The sequence below is a fragment of the Anopheles marshallii genome, chromosome 2 (assembly GCF_943734725.1).
Source record: "Anopheles marshallii chromosome 2, idAnoMarsDA_429_01, whole genome shotgun sequence".
In the NCBI taxonomy this organism is placed as follows: Eukaryota; Metazoa; Arthropoda; class Insecta; order Diptera; family Culicidae; genus Anopheles; species Anopheles marshallii.
In genome coordinates, this window is record NC_071326.1 from 78,440,942 (window position 1) to 78,463,185 (window position 22,244).

At 43.8% G+C, this 22,244-nt stretch overlaps 1 protein-coding gene across 1 annotated transcript; it reads left to right on the top strand.

Moving 5' to 3' along the window:
- Positions 1-15,874: 15,874 nt before the first annotated feature.
- On the top strand, positions 15,875-21,224 carry LOC128719780 (spondin-1). The gene is made up of 7 exons (XM_053813410.1): positions 15,875-16,103; positions 17,860-18,479; positions 19,043-19,909; positions 19,983-20,304; positions 20,378-20,542; positions 20,642-20,811; positions 20,916-21,224. Exons 1-7 carry the CDS (start codon positions 15,875-15,877, stop codon positions 21,222-21,224), a joined length of 2,682 nt encoding a protein of 893 aa, XP_053669385.1.
- The last annotated feature ends 1,020 nt before the right edge of the window (positions 21,225-22,244 follow it).

The window sequence follows — 22,244 nt, forward strand, 5'->3', positions numbered from 1 at the left end:
ATTTTCCACGCAATGGGTCGCTTTCTTTGATACGTTTAAGAAAGCATTCGATTGAAGATAGTAACGAATATCGAGTCAAATCGTGGCTGATGGTTTTATTTAATTCGGGTTGATATTTGTTCTTTATTTTGGGTTTACGTATAGTTTAGTTGCCTTTTTGTATCTTATAATTAGTGTTGTGAAATCTAAGGAAAACAAAATAATAATAAAAAAATAATTATCTTGCAAACACCTTAAGCCAGCAGTAAGAACCCCAAATGTAACATTGTTTAACTAGTTCTTATAAACCTCTAAATAAAGTGACAGTTGGTAGACACGATTTACTAGATTTTTTTCTGTTCAATTTTTTATACAAAGTACTGAAAAGTGTTTGCTTCAAACTTAAAACTTCCACCATTTTGTAAATTATTATAATTTTTAATATGAACATTTCGTTTTGATATTTTTTAATGTCGAGCCTTCTAAAGAATGAAACCTCTTATTACTCTTTTATTTTTGTATGAACTATAACTTTAATACATTTTTTATATTACATTTTTTATCTGTTTTCTTGTTTAAACAATGTTTGTTTAATGTTCCTACAATTTTTCGTGGTTTCTTTTTTTTCTTTTAGTTTTACTTAAAAACGTTTTCCTAAGGTTGCTGCATTAAAATTTTTTTGACATATTTGTTTTGACATATTTGATGCCAACTCACTTTCGACTCGATTTCAACAGTAATTTGCTCCGTTCAAAACACTACATAATCGACTGAACCACCATAGCTCTCTTATAGTGTAAACTGTATTTTAACATCAAAATCAATTTTAAAAAAAATTAAAAAAATATATCTTTCGGGCAAACAAGGCAAATGGTTAATCATATCTCTGTTTTATTATGTATTAAACAACACATCCACTTCATGATTAGTTTCATAGAAAACCTAACCCCTTGCGTTACATGGCAACACTTTCATTCCGGGTATTGATGCATTCGGTGGCTCACGGGTGCATGTATAACTGCATCCTTTGAACCACCTGCAAGTTGCAATGGCGTACGTGAGATCCATTCAGTGCCAGGTGGGTCGGTTTGCCCCGTTTGTCATCTGTCAGCTGCCAGCTTTGAATACCAAAACAACCTGTGACTTTACTTCCCGGAATTTCACAACACCACCACACTACCGTACCGTAGACTACGGTACCCAAACCGTGGCCTGTTTCCGTCAATCTGTCACAATAAATATGCGATCGTCAGTGTGAATGCTAAGTAGCATACCGCCATTTTCTCCGGCTGGATGGATGGCGAAAGAAAAAGGCACCGGAAACATTTCGTGGAGCTGTTTGTAATCCACTCTTTGAACTGTTCGCTCATTGCACTTGTGTGAATGTGTTTGCTTCCTCACTGTAGCTCTCCTTTCACGTACACTTTTACGGTGCTACACTTTAAAGAACGTATTCCGAGTCAACACTTGCCATCCTTGCGATCCGCTTAGCTCGGCGCGTCAACCCGACACCGCGTCGGGTTCGCCGGTTTCCGCTCGAGTGCACAATTTCTAATGCACCCAACGTTGCTACCTAATGCAGTGGAAGGACACTCGACGGGGAAAACAACACAGCCGGAAAAAAGCCACTCCATACGGATGGTGAGATGGTGGAAGCATTTATAAATAGCCTTGCTTGAACCGCGTTATGGCGTCAAACGAATCGTACCGTGGTATATAGACTTCACTTGCTGCACCAGTCTAGATGCAGGGCGGCGCTTTATTTCCTTTGCTCTCGTGCGTCTATTTTGCAGTGTTACCGTTAAAAACATTTCGGGAAAAAATAAAAACACTACAATATGCATACATAATTAGGTTTAATATACTCCGAGGTACATTTTTTGTGCGCAAAACAAACCCATTTCTGGGCTAAGAATGTTCCGCTGTATTAATTAACCTTATTTTCTCCGTTTCATTATAGCAGAATTAAGCGATATTCGTTCATTTTAACGCTGCATAAATTAAACCGTCGAGAAAAAGCATAATCATAAGCATTTTAATTTTGCCATTCTCCACCCAGTTTCGGCTCCAGTGGGTTGGAAAAGTGATGAAAATAATTCTCCGGCACCGGTTCCCACAACACTCGCATTAGCGCAAGTAACGTTGCTCAGCTTTTACACCAATTCAGCACACATTCCTTCCGCTCCAACGCAACGCAGAGCACTTTCCGCAAAACACGACAATGACATTTCCCTCCGCCTCGCACACACACACGCACACACATGGTGAATAACAAAAAAACGGAAAAAGTACAACCAAATTAAGACGTCTCCGTTGGTACTTTCCTTCAATTCATTAGCATAATTTCATGCCTGCACGGTCGTGGTACAACACGCTTTTGGCATGGAATGTGTTTCCAATTACAAACAGAGCAAGCAAATGCATTATGCATCAACGAAACCACACACTCCCGCACATACGGTACATACACTTACAGTCGGGGCAACAACAAACATAAAAAAAGCGCAACGGGTAGGTCGGTTGATTACTGCACGGCGACGACGACGACGTTGTGGTGAGTCTTCATTACGATGCAGATAGTTTAATTAACTCATTCGGGATGCAGGAAATTTGCCTAGCGGCAAATGGTGTTTCATTTGTTTTCGGGAATTTTATTTATATTCCTTTTAAATTGTATACATTTGAAAAATGTGCATTAACTGATCAAATAATGTGAACGTGCTTCCGAAAACTCGATTATCCGGACAACAGAGAAATTGGTTGTATGGCGGGAAATCGATTTCCACGAATAATCCGATCTTCTTACATACGTTATTATTGCAGTATATAAAAAAAAAACATTAAATGAATGTCAACGTTAAAAAAATTGATAGTATTTTTGGAATGCCATTTATACATGTTTATTAAGAGTCGAAAAACCGGATGAACGAATAGTACGGATAATAGGATAATCTACTACTTCATTCCTCTGCATTCTCCATGAAAAGTATAACAATAAAATGAGGATTATTCGTTATTAATTAAACGGAAAATCGCATTTGTAACCTTTTAGGTTATTAATTATACGTCAACAATGCAGTATTTAAAGTTGAAGAACCAATGCGATGGGTAATAATCGCACCGCATGGATAACAGGTAATTTTACTTTTTGCATGCTTTATAATGTTTTAACATAGAAAAGAAAGTAATATTTGAGGATACTATAATCATTTGGAAAATATTACGTTAAATAGTATTTAGCATTGTTATTTTTCGGCAGAACGAATCAAAGAAAATCCAATTAAAAGGCACACGAGTAGAGAGCCATTTCTGTTCTAAGTAGTGTTTAATATAACAATGTTAAAAATTAAACATATTACACATATTTCACAATAGCAAGAGTACTGACGAGCACAAGTCTCGATTATTTGTAATGTCGCATAAGATAAAATGCTCCCATTGAAATAGAATCGTATACACAGTTTAATGAATGCTTTATATTCGCGGATTCAAGAATTGAGTTTCAAACAGCGTTGGTGTTGTGTATACATCGATGAATTCAAGTGTTTTAAAACAAATGTTTTACAAAATTTTAAGCACTTGATGCACCACATAGGTAGTAATAATTGTTTTAGAAATAACAATCAACATTATTTATTTAATGTATTATCATTGTAAGTAATTTTTTTTAAACAAACAACAAAATTTCGTTTAAAAGATAAATAAATTTTAAAATCAAGAAAGAAAAACACAATATCAACAAACGTTTGAATCTTTAACATTTACTAAACAATGGACACGATTCCATTTCAAATGCCGTGTTTTTCTTATTCGTTTGCGAGATTTCCATTGCAGAGCACTGTAATTGACATAAGTTTACTTGGAATATTTGTTGAAAATTCGATCATTCATTATACGTTACAAATCATGAAGTCATGAATCTCACGAATAATTTGGTGCCGGTCTATTTAATACCAAAGAAACCATTAGTAAATATCGTATCAAACGACTAAAAACTGATTTACCACACCAGTGTAGGACGTGCGCCTTCTGAAATTGTTTATCTTTCCACAGCTATGTTTTCCTTTACTTTGCAAACTAAATATTAACCTCGCTCGACATGTTAGCCTGCCGTAATCTGTTGTTTATGATACGGTTGGAAAATGTCAATCTCGCACGTGGGCCCACATGTCTTTCAACCCAAACCGTGTAAGAAACGGCACCACTTCCACTACACACACTCGGCAACAATTTGCGCCATCCATCGGCAAAGTTGAATCCGTCACTTCCGCATTGAAGCCACACGCGCGAAAAGTGCCGATAATGCTTTCCGCAATATCGAACCACTGAAAAACAGTGAATAAATCACACACTCCCATGCCCATGCCGAAGTTGCGTTCGAACGAAGCGGAAAACTTTCACTTTACGCCGTGGAAAAATTAGTCGTTTACCCCGATTTGCGAACAATAATATATCACACTCGCTAGGATGGGTGGCGTATCGGGATAAGATAAAAAAAAGCGAGAGAAAAGGGAAATCCTTGTGAAAAAGATCGATTTCGGGAAGATGTGGAAAACTTTTGCGTACGTCTTGATGGCTTAATCAATACACTTATCTCATCACCATCCAACACCCCCTCACTCACTGGGCTGGTAAGATGAACAGAAGTAGCATCTTTTTCTCACTTTTGTTCTATTTTCTCACAATCTATGTTTTATTCTATGTCATTTGTTAGTGGAGGATAACATTCAACTAGAAAAGCGGGATGCTAGTAAGTGATTGGAAAAGTTCACGCTGGCGACAACAGTCTGCTGTGGTTGAATGTGTAATTCTTCACCGTGATCACTCCACCTCGTGAACGAAGGGAGCATTAGGGAGTGAGCAGTAATGTGCAACATATAGCAACATAAAATTGTTCGTGTGCACAAAACAATAAACCCGCCCCAAACAAATTGCTTTCGAAGGGTTTTGAATAAGCTCTAATAACCTGTCTCAATCACCACCGCTAGCTGGCCCGGAAGCAAATCCTGAATCCATGCACCCTCTTTTTTGTTGGTATTAAAAACTATTTGTTCCACCCACCCGGAAAGTATGCAGCTATGGGCTAAAAACAAATGCACCGCCATTCTACCGGTTTGCCAAATTTCCTGCACACCGAACACACCGAACTTCCAGCAGGAAAGAAATGACAATTCAATTTATCTCGTCCTCGCTCTATCGGGCCCGTTTTTTGGTTGCTGTTTCGCCACGGTACGGTGGCCACAAAAGCGCCACCGTATTCCGGGGTGCTGAAAACGTGCATAAAACCATAAACATATGAATGGAAGTAAGCACTAGACGCATGGGGTGGAAAGGATGCAACGAGGGTGGCCAACCCGCTTCCCCTTTCCAATGAAAAATATAAAAAGAAACACACAAACGCGGGAGAAGCATTCACACGCCGGCCAACACCATGCCAGCAACACATGACGCTTATGCATATGCAATAACAGCAGGAAGCTCGTATGGCAACACCAAGCACACACACACAAGGGTGGCAAAAAAACCGGCAACATCCGAACAAAATCACCCCAAACCGTGGCACACCGATGGAGCTTAGCTTTTTAGTGAAATTTTAATAAACGTCATACCAATCCGTTGCCCTTGTGTATTGAGCGTAACGGTTGTCGGGGCTACTCTCCAGGGGAATGCAAAGTTTTCGGCGGCGTAAGGAAGTGTATCAAACAATTCCGTAAGTGGGTGTATGTGGCGGATGGGTGGGTGCGTGTTTGAATTGGGATACTGCGGGTTCGCGAATGATGAACGCACGGTGTTTTCAGCAGAGCTTGATGAGAGAGGTGTTTAATGTGTGAGAATTGAAATGTGAGACGTTGAGCAAGTGAGAATGAGGAGCCGTGTTATGTGAGACGAACGAAGGACCTGTGAGTCTTGTTTGATTGGTTTTTTTTGACATTGTATGAGCTTTCAATTTGGTAATTATTGATACAAAAAAAGGAAATAGTAATTTAAATTAAAAAATAAATTATTCTATTCTGGTAGAACGGTCTGGCCGACGATCTTATTCTCTTACTGATAATTCCATTTTTATCAAATTCTTTTGAATATGGATCTCACGGGGATTTTTAAATAGACTCTTTTATGACAAAATGACGGACGTTTAAAATTAAGAACGACAAGAATAAAGAAGAAAATACAAAGCGCCTGAAGTTATACTATCTACTGCATATTCGTGCGTTGTTTTGTAGTTAACGTTCCCAATTGCGAACCTTAGGTCTACGGACGAGTATGATCAAAACAGTGTCCATTACAACCCTCTGTCAACGATGAATTAACACACAAAATTTAATCTAAAATAAATGATGAATGCGCTTTTACAGGTATTTTAATTCAAACGCCTAAAGATATACTATTTTTAATCGTGAAGGTCTTTGATAGTTTGAGTTTCTATCGGAACTGTTCTATATTTGGCTATGAATTTGTTTCGTTCTGATCCAACTATTTAATCAAGGGATGCCTAAGTTAACTTGAAGAAATTCTTCACAAAAATGCTTCTGATTTCTTGCTCTAAGCAGTAACTTGGAATTAATATTTTAGACTTGAGAGAAAAAAAACAAGCCAATCTGAAATTCACAGCCTTCCTTGAGCTACTAGTTTGTATGTATAGCAAGCAGTGGTTTTAAATTTTCACGATAAAACGCATACAACAGAATTTCTTTTAAAGATATGAACAGCAACACTAAACGCCTGAAGTTATACTATTTACCTGTCAATCATTATGTGTACTCTCTATTAACGCTCAATTAACACTTTTTAAATTTGACTGAACGTAAAGCAAACGATGCTATCATATACCGGAACTATAATATAATCCAATGCAATCACTCAGCCATCTCCTTTCAGCTCATCTTCTAACACGTTTCTAACTTCCCTTTATTAGCTTCCTGGTCGCTTGTACCCAAAATGCGCCCTTACCTGTGCCAACAACAGTGTTTCTTTCTTTTTTATTTAAATATGCCACAACATGTCCACACTGAAGGAGTGTGAAATAAGGAAAAAAAGGACAAAGAATTCTACACCAAATAGCATCATAATAAAGCTGCATCCGTTCGATCGTTGTGCGTTTCGCTCGGCTAAGCTGAGTGTCCGTCGTCCCCTTCTCGCTCAAAGCCATTCCATGCTCACAAAGTGCTGGCGCGCTTGAAAGTGTAGGAAATTTGGCGTGAAATCCGATTTCAGCACTCGCGTATCTCACGAGAGACATCCGAACGCATCCGAAGCCGTGTTGCCGGGAGCTCACAGCATCCCAACAAGCGAGCAAGGCCGTCCACGATCCGGGTGGACAGTTTATTTCCGAACGCGAAAGGAATCACTCGTTGGTTTAGCGGAGTGTTGCCCGGAGTGGAAAAATATTAACACCATAAACAAAGCGTGCGTTTTGTACAAACCGTAAAGGTTTGGGCCATATCCTGTGAGCACTGTCGTGCCGAGTGTGAAGCGTGAAAGTTTTGACGGTGGGTATCCTGGTGAGAAAGAAGCGTGCTAGAAGCGTGGAAGATGGAAAAATGTGTCCTTAATTAGTATAGCACAAGCAAAAAACGGAAAGGGAAGGCAGCACAGTTTTGTCGCTACGGAAACTTCTCTCTGTGTTCTGTACCCGTTGCCGGTGTAGTGTGAGTGTTTGTGGTGAGCAAATAGTTTGTCGTTTTTTTTTTTAAACACACAGAGCAGCAAGTAATGGGCAAATTGCGCGTATGTTGAAGATTATCACCCCGTTCCATCTCGGAAGACGGAACCCCGCGAATGATCCGTGTCCGCAACGTTTGTTTGTGTGTTGTGGATGGAGATTCGCTGTGGTGCGGTTAAAAATGTGAGTGTCCGTACGCGTAACGGGCGGCGAACGGCGAAACAAACGAAAAGATCGTCGCGACGTGTGTGAATGCAAAATCGCATAAGCGATACGCGACGCGAATGCTGATAGTGGCGGGCATTATGGGGCCCCCTGTTCTGCTGTGGCAACTCGGCCAATCGGTCGATGTTTTACTATCAACTAGCGCTAAATGTGTGAAACAGAATAAGAAAATATAAAAATCGGCCATCCTGCATCGTGTGCCGTTTGGCGGACATGTGATGTTGGTCCTGTGAGTGTGCAGTTGTAAAATTTGTTTGTCCCGATAAGAAACATCCCAGTACGAGAGGTGACTGAAAATAGCAACAAACCCGCTTGTGTTTGTTTCGTGTTTTCGGGAGTGCAATGCGATGTGCGATTTGCTTCGCACCAGACCGGGATGTGAAGTTCTGTCGGTGTGATAACAGTGGTGTGTTTTTGCTGTTGTGATTGATTTCGAAATACGCACGAAAGGATTAACGCTCAATTTGATGAGATTTTTGTTTTCTTGTTATCACTTTCTCTTCCTTCGCTCTCATACTGTACCATTGAACATGACCTCCATCGTGCTTAAATGCGTCTGTAGATGCGCAACACGCTCACCGCAGTTTGATGACCTTGATCTGAACGTGCCCGGAGGCCATTTGCGTGTGGCTTATACCGGATGGGTGGGTGGATGGGACGATATATAAATAAATCACCCCCCCAACGCACCTCCCGTTTCTCCCTCTAGCAACCCTTTAACAACTCCGTGCCCCCGGGTTTTAATTGTTTTGCTGTTGTCAGTCTGACAGATCGGGGATTGATGTGTCATGCGCAATAAGTTCACGCGTCGCAACACGCGGTACGCGCGCATCAGCGTTGTGTTTCCTTTTTTTCTTCGTGGCCCTCGCCATTTGCACGTCCCGAGTGCTTTGACACCGGGAATGAAACGCGATAGTCGATATGTGTGGTCACACATTTTGTTAATTAGTGAAGAGGAAATGATCAATTTATCGTACCCGGGTAATGATATTGATCCTTGCCCGTTTAATGATTATGGCTTTGAACTACCGGAAGGTGAAAACAGTTTAGCACCTAGTTGGGTGAGATGCTATGGAACAACGCTTGCAATTAGCTGCAATTAATCCTTTCTAGGTGCTGGAGTGATGTAACAACATTTCTACCGCACGATAAAATTCACACCGAAAGGATAATTAGGGTGGATTGGGTTATGCACAGTGATCAATAAATATGAATGGCCATTAGCATCGCCCAATATGCGTCATTAATTTTGCGCCATAGGGGTACTGATATTGATGTCACTGTGGTCTATACAAATGCGCTTTAAAATGTACATGAAATTGACATTCTATCAGTTGTTATTCTTTCAGTGGAAGCAGCTCAAATAGGTTGAGCTGAGCTTATGTTATCTTCTTTGTTATTGAGGTCAAGAATGCAAGGTTTAGGACGAGACTCCAGACGTGGACATGGAACAGCTCTCCTGAACCCAATATGATCATCTCACGTTCTCCAAAAGGCATCCTTCGTGATGATTTCTGTAGAAATTTACCGCAACGTACCTTAACATTTATGTTTTGGACTAGATTGTTGGTCTATAAAGATGAGCACTACCTGTTCCAGCAGGAAGGTGCACACAGAACATAGGGTAATTTGAACTAAACGTTGCGGACTCCGAGGTCTTTGGATGATAATCTTATAGAATATATGTTTGATCCTATGTCAATTATCAACCAATGCAAGGTCATCACATTGAACGAGTTTAAGACGATAATTTTTAAAGTTTGGGACTAAATTCTCATATAGGTAGATCGTGCGTCCCACTTGCGTTTGGCACGAGCCACGTGCGAAGCTCGTGATGTAATCCAAGTGGAGGAATTTTCTAAAGAGGCGTTATTATCTATTTGCTTTAAGTAGCATTTTGGTTGTGTATTTGAATTTCTTGATCTCGGTGTACATATCCGCTTCATATCATTGATCCGAAAAAATACTTCTACACACGGTATTCGAAATTCGGTACTCCTATTGGAAGCCATTCAGTTTGATGATTATTTTCCCGCAATGCGGTTTGGACCCCTTGCGTAAAAGCGACTGCCTTCGGTGGTGCAGTTTTTAATCCTTACGATGCGAACCATTTAATGCATCCTCCCTCCCTCACATAAAGCATTAAAAACAATTTATCAACGCTCAGCCGTACGATAAAGGCTACCCCGCTGGGGAATGTTAAACGACGATTGCCTCAATCATGCTTTGCCGAAAGGGGCAATCGTTTTTTTTTCCTACCCAGCGGCACCATTACGGTGCCCTGCAGTGGAGGAGGAAATTTTTAGGAAAACCCCTACACTGCGCCCAACGTGGACCGGACTGGTAGCACCCACAAGCATCTCGGTACCATCTCGGAAATTTCGGAACTTTTCTGCCTTTTTTCTTTTTTTTTCTGTGACACAGCGCCATAAAAAAGATGCCATTATTCTTCTCGAGACTCGACGCGCACCCACCCGGGGGGTGCTGGGATGGAGTCGGCCGGGTCCAGTTTTATTGTCCACTTTGTTGCGATTTGCTTAATTGCTATCGCTAGGGCTTCGTACAGCGCAATGTCTGGCCAAATACATTGTGTCTTCCCTGCCCTGCCCACCGATTTGCCCCGAAAAAAAGGTGCCCCTGCTTGGAGCAAATTAGAGACAGCCTGCCGGTTGGGTCGGTATTCTTCCATTTATCAGCATCATTTTCCATGCGGGTGCGATGGGGCCGGCACGAACTAAACCGGAACAAGAATTGTGAGGCTTAGAAGAAAAAAAAAAACCAAAAAAACACACAATATCTCCGTCATTTACCAAAGCCTCCCTACCCCGAATCCCACCCAGAAGAGTAACCAAAACGAAAAACAATAATGGTTTTGCATTAGGTCAAATGGTTTAGTCCTTGTAGTTATGTGCCCTTGCAGTCGGTGAGCGTTCGTCTGATGGGGGAGAAAAGAACAGGCAACGAAGAAGGGAATGAAAACTAATAAAAGTTGTCTAAACCGAAGAGGGGGGGGGACAAAAAAAGCACACTGAAACTAATTGAGCCTTTTGAGCGTGGCAATGGCACTTTAGCATAAATGAAAGTGAATTGAAATGTGCTTTTGTTCATCGTGCAACCGAGTTTTCATGGCACTTTTCATGATGGTGTAGTAACAACCACAATTTAATTTTACAAAAAAAATGCTCTTACACCATAATTGAAGCACAAGGAAAGCATTTATTTATTTACTTTTCGTTGTACACACTACCAAGTATAAGGTTTCCCACCGATTCCGATCGCTAAGCAACGCAACACTGTTTTACCAGGAATCGAAGGAGGAAAATTAAAAGTGCAAACAGCGCACGTAAGAACGCCCCGAAGCAAACGGCCGGAAGCTGACTGTGGGCAGTGCTGGGGAATAAGCCGGGACCGGGTAAATTACTACCATTGGTGTGTCCAAACAAATGGAGTTGGGAAGGGCAAGTGGAAACAGGAAGGCCAGAAAAGGAAAGAACCCTCCCAGTCTGCGGGAGTGAGCATAAAAGTGTGACTGTTTGTAAATAAACACAAAACAACACGCAACGTCAACACCATCGACACGGCATTGTTGTCACGTTGGAATGGTGGTTGAGTTGAGATAGTGAAACGGTGAGTTTACACCCACCCGGGCACGTGCACCACGTGGATAACCGGGGGGAGGGCTGGGAAGAAAGAAGACACAGGTACACAGGTACGCGCCCGAAAGACGACCGGAACTTTCCATCGCGCAAGGTGGAAAATGGTTCCGTTAAAGGACACCGGACGTGGTTTGCTTTCACGACAGACGTTGATATCCGGAGAAGTCTTCCCGGTGTAGTGGCAATGGAAAATGGAAAGCATCGTTGGTTGATTGTTGGTTTGTGGCTATGGGGACCTTTTTTTTGCAATACATCTCTGATAAAATTATTCTTCTCGGTCGTGGGGACACGAACCTGAAAATTCAATATTTGTGATAGCGTTTAAGACGAAACCCCTGCAAGGAAAATATAAACCATTGTTGGTTTTACGTGCTTTTCTTAAGTGTCCATTGTGGAGTATTTCTCGTTCGGTATAAGTAAAAGAAACTTGTAATTGATTGATCTTTTTCATTGATTTCACATCGATCGATCGCAATGGAGGTAATCATTGCATACCTAGGCGCTAAAGTTGTTGATAAATTGGGTTGGGTGATCATATTCAGATTCATGAATTAGAATGAATCTTGGTACTGAATGAATAAATTTGAATCTCTGCCCCAAAGATTCAACACTAAATGAGTTCGCGGTATTTTCCCGAGAAAACACACGCAGTCAAGCAAAAAATATGTTAATATATATGCTTCGAAAAAAATGAATTTTATAAATTAGACATTATGAAAAACAATTAACAGGAAAAGCTTTCGTCAAGTACTGCTAAATTGTGTAAATAATTCCTATTTAAAGTATCAAGTCAATCGGTTTACAGAAAATCCGAAAACTCCTGGTAATTTGGTCTTGAGCAATCTCTTATTCCTCGCTGTATTGCTTTGGATTTTCGGAATCATATATTTCTCAGAGCTTCAGTTTCAAGAAAGGCATTGCCAGCAAAGGCTTACAGCCTTTGCATGATTGTACGTCTTACCTTCACAGAAATGTGTCATAGGCACGCCTAAAGTTATGCAATATTTTTTAAATTGTTGATACTTCAGCAGCTTTCATATCTCAAGTGCAGGGAAATTTTTGTGGAATTATGGAAACAAAGTATAGAAACTACAAAAAAACTATGACTTGTTGCCCTAATCATTTTTGCTCGAATTAAAAAAAAAACCCACTGAACCGTTAGTAAGCTTGTTGTACATTTTTTATACTCTACATACTACCATCAAATGCGCCTTACTCGCCTTTCGTTAATAAAATATTCACACTGCGCACACTGGCACACCGAACGAGCTCAGACATCGATTCATCAATATAACATTTCACAAGAACAAGATATCCAGAAAAAAGGACAATGGCCCGCTTGATCCTTTGGGAGGTTGAGAATATCTTCTTATCAAACTTGGTCCAGCCGTGCGTGGTGGTTGAATTTGGATACCACCAGACGATCCATCCATGTCGACCGTTCACACATCTGGAGGTGAAACTGGTGAAATGGCGTTATTTTTTTTTCTCTCTCTATCCATTTTTATCATATTTCTTCTTTCATCTTCCAAGCAATTCAATCGAATGCTTGGCAAAGCGTAGAAGAAGCACTTAATGGAACTGTACCAGTCCAAGACGGTAGGTAAAACTTCACACACTAAGCTCCCGGGAAAGCTGCTTAGTGGCGTAACGATTACTTCGGGTGAACTCATGCTTACCTTATCTGCCAACGACAAAGTCTCGCCAGGGAAGTTTTTACCCGAGAAACTATTCTTGGGGCAGGGTGGTAGTGAAGGGCCAGGAGGATAGGGTTGGGAAAAGCGCACCCCGAAGGATAATATTTTGCGGTTCGCCGAAGCTCATCATCTATCATGCATTACAGCATTGCGATGGGACAAACGCAATCTCCGGCGTAATCATTCGAGGGCGCATAATTTATCTAATTATCGCTAAACCCGTGGTCGGAATGGTTCCAGCGTGTGTGTGGGAACATTACCTCGCTGGGAGGGTGGGCAGCTGGGAGCGGGGAGCAAACAAGGGGCCACGAATAATCTCGCCCACCGCAGGCTTTATCTAATTAGCTTCGGTATATCTCTCGGACCCACAGGAACCGCATGGTTTGTCCACAACAAAAAGGAATATTGCAGTCGCTCCCTAATCCGCTAATGTCTTTGTAACCAATTTGCGGTATTCTGCATTTAGTTTCGGTTCCGCATTGGGCCGGAGGTGCTACATATCGGTGGTTGTATTATTGCAGAGTAGGACATAACATTCTATCATGCCATCACCTATACACACGCGTCGGAGCAAAGCATGAAAGAACGCGACATGGAGTTCTACTATGAATAACCATTCCCACAGATATAGATAAAAGCGGGTTTGATGTCCGTTTACAGGAATAACGTGGGAAAAACGGGGAAAATCACATTATATGCTGATTTCCTAGCAGTTGCGTGCATAAAACCCACAATCGTAGGGCAAAAAGGGATCGTATAAGGCTGGGAATATCTGTCGATGAAATATTTATTGAATAACGCCACAGGCCACCACGCTGCACCGACGGCTGCCCGCAAGCACCGGAAGCAATATCCATTGGCAGACTATTCTGCACCGAGCGGTTCCATGGAACATTTTCTTATTGTACCACGTCCCTCGGATGGCTGTTCCAACTGACAATCGAAGGCACAAAATGGAGGAAAAAAGCTTCGCACAAGGAAAGAAGGATATCCCATCTGCTTACCATTTGCCAAGATAACAAAAAAAAAGCACACACATCATGCATTCTTTTTCAACATTACTTCCGCGTATGGAGAGTAGTTGAACCGGAACCAAACGATGGGTGTTGTTTATCACCAATAACACCATCAGGTTCGACCCTATTGATGTGTGCTTTACGGCAATCGGAAATTTACAGCAATAAGGCAGACATTATTTTGCAAAAACAACGTGCTATGCCACTGATCAACATCAGCCGCACGAGATGGGGCAATGGTTCGGCATGTTACCAACACATGTCGTCGTGCAACTCGTCGAGATTAGTACCTTTCCGCAAGATGTTTAGGACAGGAGCACTCAGTTGCTGGAATTCGCTCACACACACACACTTACATACACACCGTTCAAGGCTGTTGACGGCTGTTTTGTTTGGTCCGGTGCCAGACAGTGCAACGTGCCCGTGTGTACTTGTCAGCCAACAGCCGCGATAACCCATCGACCCGGTTCGCTCCAAACCGTTTTTTTTTGTATTCGTTTTGCTCGCTAAAAAAAAAACGGGCCAATCATTCCAATTCGCGGCGTGAGTGTGCTATTTCGTGCCCGCTGCAATTTCTGCTGTACCGGGGATATGTATTGTAAGTGGAATTTCTGAATTTCGGAAAATGCATAACTATTGGTACGCCATAGTTGCAGGCGTACCCCCCGGGTGGTAGAATAGAGATGATTCTTGTGTTTTGCGAAATTCGAACACCAGCACATTCTAGTTGGGGTTGGCCATTTACGAAACATTATTCGTATTTTCGTTTCAGGTATTGTTGTACCGTTTGTTACGATAAAAAATTCTGTCAGCTCAATTTCAATAACATTATATTCGTTTTAATTACAGTTTTCTGGGAAGGGCTCAGTGATTGAACAGTATTGTACATGAAACACTTCAATGAAAATACAACCGAATCATGACTCTCATATCAAAGATTCTTTCTTCCTAGAAACATCTTATAATTTTTGGAGATTCAGGGCCTTTTTTCGGATTAAATATAAATCCTGTATTTTTTGTATTTCCGTGAGAATTGCCAGGCCTTATATCAAGATTTCATTCGTCTATTTTCAAATCTTCCGTTTTCAGTTAGTTAATATTTGAATTTACTAACTGAAGAGAACTTGTTATTATGCGAATTACTAAATTCACCAATCGGGATACATTTGACGACAACATTGGTAAACGGGAAACGATCAATGTAAACAAACCAATTTTAAAGACACAGGCTTTTAGTGGAGCGCGCCTGAAGGTATGCTATATGTTACATCTTTCAACTATAAATTCAAATGGCTCTCTCTCAGACAATGAGCAACTCTCAGCATTTTGTATGACTTTACTACTTCTATCCCTGTGAACTTCAAAAAATTGTCCTAAAAACCATAAATGCATACTTTTAGGCGTTGTGTGAAAGCGCACAAGTAATAATCGTTAAGAATGTGTGATGTAACTTTCCTTACCTGCACTGTATAAGAAGTAAACGATCGTTGATTCATGTTGATGTTGATGCTTCCCGCTTCTATAGGACTCGCCATTAATCTATCGTTAATCATCAAACCGAGTGCCGTTCCCTGAACGCCTGAATGTAGGCTCGACACCGCGTTCAAGCCATCGAAAACAAAAAAAAAGATACATACAATGAGATCAATACGAAGGAGATCCCCGTACCGGCTGTTTACCAGCGCCTTCGTCCTGCTTCCACTGTTGCTGCTGCTGCTGCTGCTCGACGCCAACCATCTCGTTCGCGCACTCCGATGCGACCGCTCGCCCGAAGGTTCCGGTGCCAACAAATCGCCCGCCGATGGACGCTTCCGGCTGCGCATATCGGGCAATCCGGAGAAGTACGTGCCGGGCGAATCGTACACCAGTGAGTATTTTTGCATTTCTTTTTGCGTATTTTCGCCATTCATTTCCGTCACACTGTCAATGTTTTGCCGTTCCGCTGCAAACTGTCATAAATCCTCATCGCAAAAGCGCCCGCCAGTACCAACCGTCCGGAGTTCCCGGTTTCCCCCCACCCTTCGTATAGTCCATCCGCAAAATTCAATTATCGATCGAGAGCATTTTCGGTAATCATCATCATTTCTGTTGCGAGCGTTGCGACCGTTCACTTTACGGCACTTTGGATTACGACGACCATTTCGTCGTCGGTTCGAGTGTGGCAATGTGAAGCTTTTACATCGTTTACTTTTCGATTATCACCATATCCACCGTTCTTGGTGTCCAGTACGGGCAGTGGAAGGATTATCTCCAAAATCGAATCCACCCATCGACCCATCATCCCTGCTGCCATCAGTAGGCAAAAGGTTGTGCGACGCGTAACGCTGATGGCTTCATTTATCTTCTACGAGTTCCCTTTGCCCATTTCTTCCAATCTCAAAATCAAACCGAATTAATAGAGTGAACCCAGCCGGGCGAACGGGAACGAAAACCGCTACGAGAGATTCAAGTGTCAATATTGGATTCTGCATCCGTTATTGAAGGTTCAAGAGCAAGATGCAAGCGGGCAAATAAAGGGACCATGTTCTACACTCCGTTCCGGCAGCATCGAAGCGATACGGAAAATCCAAAAAGCTTTGCTCGTTATCTGGACTTACAATCTAGCCTTCACTTCCATTCCGTACCGACGAGGGCCGACGACTTTTACGGGGAACGTACACCTACACAAGGACTTTATGTAAACATCCGGAAAAGAACGATGGGAATGAGAAAAAATACCAAAGAGCCCAAGGACAGGTCCTCCGTATGATGTCGATGTCGGTTGTACGATTTCCCATTAAAATCCCTCTTTACCTCCTTGTAATGGTCATCCCCTTCACCGGTATATGTGTGTGTATGTGGGGGGAGGTGCAGTGTTGGACCTAATTGACAATTTAAAATCATGACCACATCGTACGATGGGCAGTGACTATCGGCACAAGAAATATATCGAAAAGCGAAACACATTAAAAAGAGCTAGACCTGATAAAGAAGGCCTCCACCCTCCAAACGAAGAAGGGTAGGATCGAATGCTCGTAAGGATATCCTATTAACAATCAGTAAACCTTTCCACCCTGGAGCGGCCACTTTACCGAAGCTCATTTCCAGTCGTCCGTTTTGCTACACCTTCCAGAGAGAGAGAGAGAGAGAGCTGTAACCTTTGCTGTCTTGTCTCATTACTTCCGCTGGATGTCATGCGGTAATGTAATTAGCAGAAAATATTAAACCTTCCCGCGGCATGACCCGCCTGCGGGCATGATTGGCGTACCGGGTTTTTGGGGGCGATTATTGAACTGTGCGGATCGAAGGGTCCAATCCGACGGGATGAAAGGGAAAATTGCATTACGTAAAATTAATACAATCTCCTCCTCTGTTCCAAAGTTTGCTCTCTTGCGGTTTGAGGCTCGAATGCCTTCCGTTAGTCCAGTTCGGCTTTGGCATTAGTATCGCATTTATTGAACGTTTGTCGTTCACTGCTACGTAAACGACCGTACCGGCACTTTACCAATTCCAATCAAATACAACCACACGCACACACACACTGGTGGGCGGTGGGCAGTGTTTCAGCTTCAAGGAAGATTGAATTGTTAATTTTACAGCACCAACCATCACTGTTTTCCTTCGCTTTTCCCTTTTTCCTGCAGTAAGTCTCGTTGGCATACGGTCGATGCAGGTGCCGCACAAGTTCTCCGGCTTCTTCCTCGCGGCCGAGAAGGACTTTTCGCTGGTGCGCGGCGATGCACCACCGTCCGGTGTGCATAATGTCGGTACGTTCCAGCTGTCCGGTGATGCACTGACCAAGTTTAGCGAGCGCTGCCCGAACGCGGTTACACAGACGAACTCGTTGCCCAAGAGCGAGATCCAGGTGAACTGGATAGCGCCACCGGCCGGCAGCGGTTGCATTGCGATACGGGCGACGGTGGTCGAACATCGGGACGTTTGGTACATGGACGACGGGCCGTTGAGCAAGATCTTCTGCGAGGATGAGGCGGACTCGGTGGACACACAGCCGCCGGTGCTGAAGGAATGTTGCGCCTGTGACGAGGCCAAGTACGAGCTGACGTTCGAAGGGCTCTGGTCGAGACATACCCATCCGAAAGATTTCCCTTCCAATGGGTGGCTCACGCGATTCAGCGATGTGATCGGAGCGTCCCATACGGTGGACTATCGGTTCTGGGAGTACGGACAGGTGGCCAGCGAAGGATTAAAGCAGGTGGCCGAGCACGGTTCCACACGGATGCTGGAAAGTGAGCTCAAAAATCAGGTAAGTAGTAGTGGACACAGGGAGGGTCGTATGATCTTGCGCCACAGTGTTCTGTCTAGTATACCTATGGGCCGTAGCAAGAACTTTTGGCTACTAGGTTGAAAAATAAATGAAGTAAACTATAATGTGCCACTGAAGAGTCTGTTCAATTGATTCCATTTCAAAAGTGCAAACGAATATTTCAATTCTGGGTGCACAAGAGCGTCACCCATATTTTGGGTGACGCGGTCCCTTGACTGTAATGTGCGTCACCCATATTTTGAGTATTCGACACGTTCCGTACCACGTCACCCAAAATATGGGTGACGATCTTGTGCACCTAAGAGTTTTAAGAATGTGGTTTTGTTCAACAGACAATTTGGGAAACGTGCTTTCTAATTATTGTAGTTGTATTTATGTGATGCTTTTCAAAAGAAATAATTTTGAATATCTATTCCTAAATCACAAAACTTGTTTACAAAAAAGATACATTCTTCACTCTCAAGATGCTCAATTTCTTGTCCCTGCACGTTAGCTTTATATCCAACTGTATAATTAATATACGCAATGACTCTCTTTCACAGAGCGATAAAATCCGTACAATAATTAAAGCACGCGGCATATCGTATCCCAATGTGACCGGGAAAACATTCGCCGTGTTCCGCGTCGATTCCAACCACCATCTCGTGTCGATTGTGTCGATGCTCGATCCATCGCCCGACTGGATCGTCGGCGTTTCCGGGCTCGAACTGTGTCTTACCAACTGCTCCTGGATCGAGAACAAAATTCTCAACCTTTACCCCTGGGATGCCGGTACGGACAGTGGCCCAACGTACATCTCGCCCGACCAACCGACAAATCCGCCGGAAGTGATCCGACGCATTAAGTCCAACTACCCGAACGATCCGCGCTCACCGTTCTACGATCCATCCGGCACGGAGATGAAACCGCTCGCCCGGATCTATCTGTCCCGGCAGCGGCTGTACGAGAAGAACTGCGACGCGGACAACGAGGAGGAGAACGAAACGAAGCAGGCGTGCGAAACGGAACCGTGGTCCGACTGGACGGATTGTAGCTCGCGGTGCGGCAAGGGCAAGCAGACACGGCGCCGCATCTACAAGCACCCGATGAAGGCGAAGCAGGCGGAGTGCAAGAAGAAGCTGTTCGATAGACGTCCGTGTGTCGGGACGGATCGGGATTGCGATTACAACAGCCAGGAGATTGAGGAAGCGTACCAGAGCGATCCGGAGTGTGAGGTGACCGAATGGGGGCCGTGGAGCGAGTGCAGCTCACCGTGCGGCAAGGGCAACAAGACGCGTTCGCGCAAGTACAAGAAGAAGGGCGCCCGGAAGAAGTGCGAACGTCTGCCAAATCCACCGATGCTCCAGCAGACCGTATCGTGCGATGAGGACTGCGGTGGTGACATATCCCAACCCGTACTAAGCTCGGACGTAAGTATTTGCGCACGCGGCAAAGATGGGGGGAAGCATTAACACCGACGTGTGTTTGTGTGTGTGGTTTCAGATCAATCCCAAGTGCAAAATGACGCAGTGGTCCGAGTGGAGTCCGTGCAGTGTGACGTGTGGGTTGGGTCGCAAAATGCGTACCCGCATGCCCATCAACAAGAACATGCGGGTGCACCACAAGCGGTTCGTGAGCTACTACATGACCCGCCGCCGGATGACGGCACTGGACGAGGAGGAGGACAGCGAGGAGGAGGACGGTGGCGAGGATAACGATCTGCACATTACGGACCAGAACGACCCGTGCTACGGGGTGGAAACGGTGGAGGAAGTTACCTGCGGCCATGATTTGCCACCGTGCGACGGGTTGTACGGAGTGCCAGGTACGTTCTCGCGGAAACCATCTAGCCATCAACCGGGTCGGCTAATGTACGGGATGTCTTTCGCATTCGCTAGAGCTCTGCTTCTTGGAACCGAAACCGGGCAACTGCCGCGACTCGCAGACACGCTGGTACTTCGATAGCGATAAGAACGACTGCTCGATACTGTTCTTCACCGGGTGTGGCGGCAACAATAACAACTTTATGTCTCGCGAGGACTGTCTCGACACGTGCAGTAAAGGTAAAAGGGGCTTCAAACCTGTCCAGCGGACATTAAGTTCCGACGCTGTATGTTCATGGAGGTGGGTTGTGTTCTTTATTGCTCTCCTTCTCTTCGCAGACCGTAAATTTACCAACATTCCGATACGGGACCAGATCAGCACGAACAGTGCGAGCGGTTCCGACTACGGTGCGGATCTGAAGCAAGACTGCAAGACTTCCCACTGGAAGCGTGGGCCCTGCAACGCCACCTGCGGCGAAGGTTCCCGCGTTAAGAGCCGCACAATACTGGTAAGTCCCGCTCCTTTCCATGCTCGCTGCTGGTGCTAAAAATTGGCCACTCGCGGTTTCGCGTGTTTCATTCGGTGTTTGCCTTCCGTTGTGTTCCGGTACAGGTGCATCCCTCGAACGGTGGACAACGGTGTCCCCGGAAGCTGCGCAAGGTCGAGCGGTGTTTCGTGCACTGCGATTCATCGCGCCACGACACGAATCCCTCGTGGGGTCCCAGCACCCGGTACGAGCCGGAACCGATCGAGTGCGAGTACTCGGCCTGGTCGGCGTGGTCACCGTGCAGCAAGACCTGCGGCGACTATGCCGTACAGCAGCGTACCCGGTACGTGCTCAATCCCGAGAATGCCCGGTTCTGTCCGCACCGGCTCGAGGAGCGGAAATGTGATATCATGCCTTGCCTGTTGGGCAAATAGATCTGGGTGGCGTTCAGCAGTGTCCGCGTAAGACGCGCGGGACCCATGTGTCCAGAACGATGATGCAAAGAGAAAAAAAACCCGCTCCCGTGGACAGTCGTCCGCCAGTTAGATTTATTTCCGTTCACTCGCGCCACACGATATATGTGCGTATGTGTAGGTGTGTGGGTGTGTGCGTGTAGCGTGTGTGAGTGTGTAGCGTTTGTGTACCGTGGGTCAGAATGTGTCGGAAGAAGCACGGCAAAAAGCAGGAGTTCGCCACATGCGACAGGAAGCGAACAAAAACGGTCTCTCCTGTTGCAAGGTTTTGTACTTCCCGACCTATATCTCATCGATTGCATCGATATTTTATGTGTACCAATATACCATTCTTTTTTTGCACCTTTATTTTCTATTTTTGTTCCGCACCGTTTTTTGGCGTTGTCGGATCCAAATCCGACATTGATGAATGAAGCCCAGCTGTGTAAAATGCGTGCCGTTGTGGTTGTTGGACGTGATGTGAAAGTTGAAGATATCACCGATTCACTGTTTTGGAAAGTAACAAAATTCAACATAAATCCCATCCATTGGTGTTTTTGGCACTGAAGAGAGCGTACAGTGTGGCTTTAGGTTTTAGAAGGATTAAACGCAAAACGAAAACAGAATTTAGACTTCAAAACAATACAAAAAAAAACAAACAAATCTGCACGCGGGCGCTGCGAAAACGTGAAGAAATGTACGCGCAATTACTAGAACGCAACCGAACGCACTAATCTAAACACTTACACAGGTGACACGACGGAGTACTTTCAAGCTAGTAGAGAGATTGTAAGTCACGATCCCGGACGGCGATTGCACAGTGTTTGCATTTTAACAGCGCTAAGCAGGTGCACGGTGAACAGTGAGATGAATGTGAGCGTGTATGTACGTTTCCCGTGAAAGCAAGGGAGAACGCAAATGGGAAAGGTGTGCAAACTGAATGACATATAAATAAATGCAGACATCATGTATCCTTCTAATAAATGAGCTCAAATAAATTGG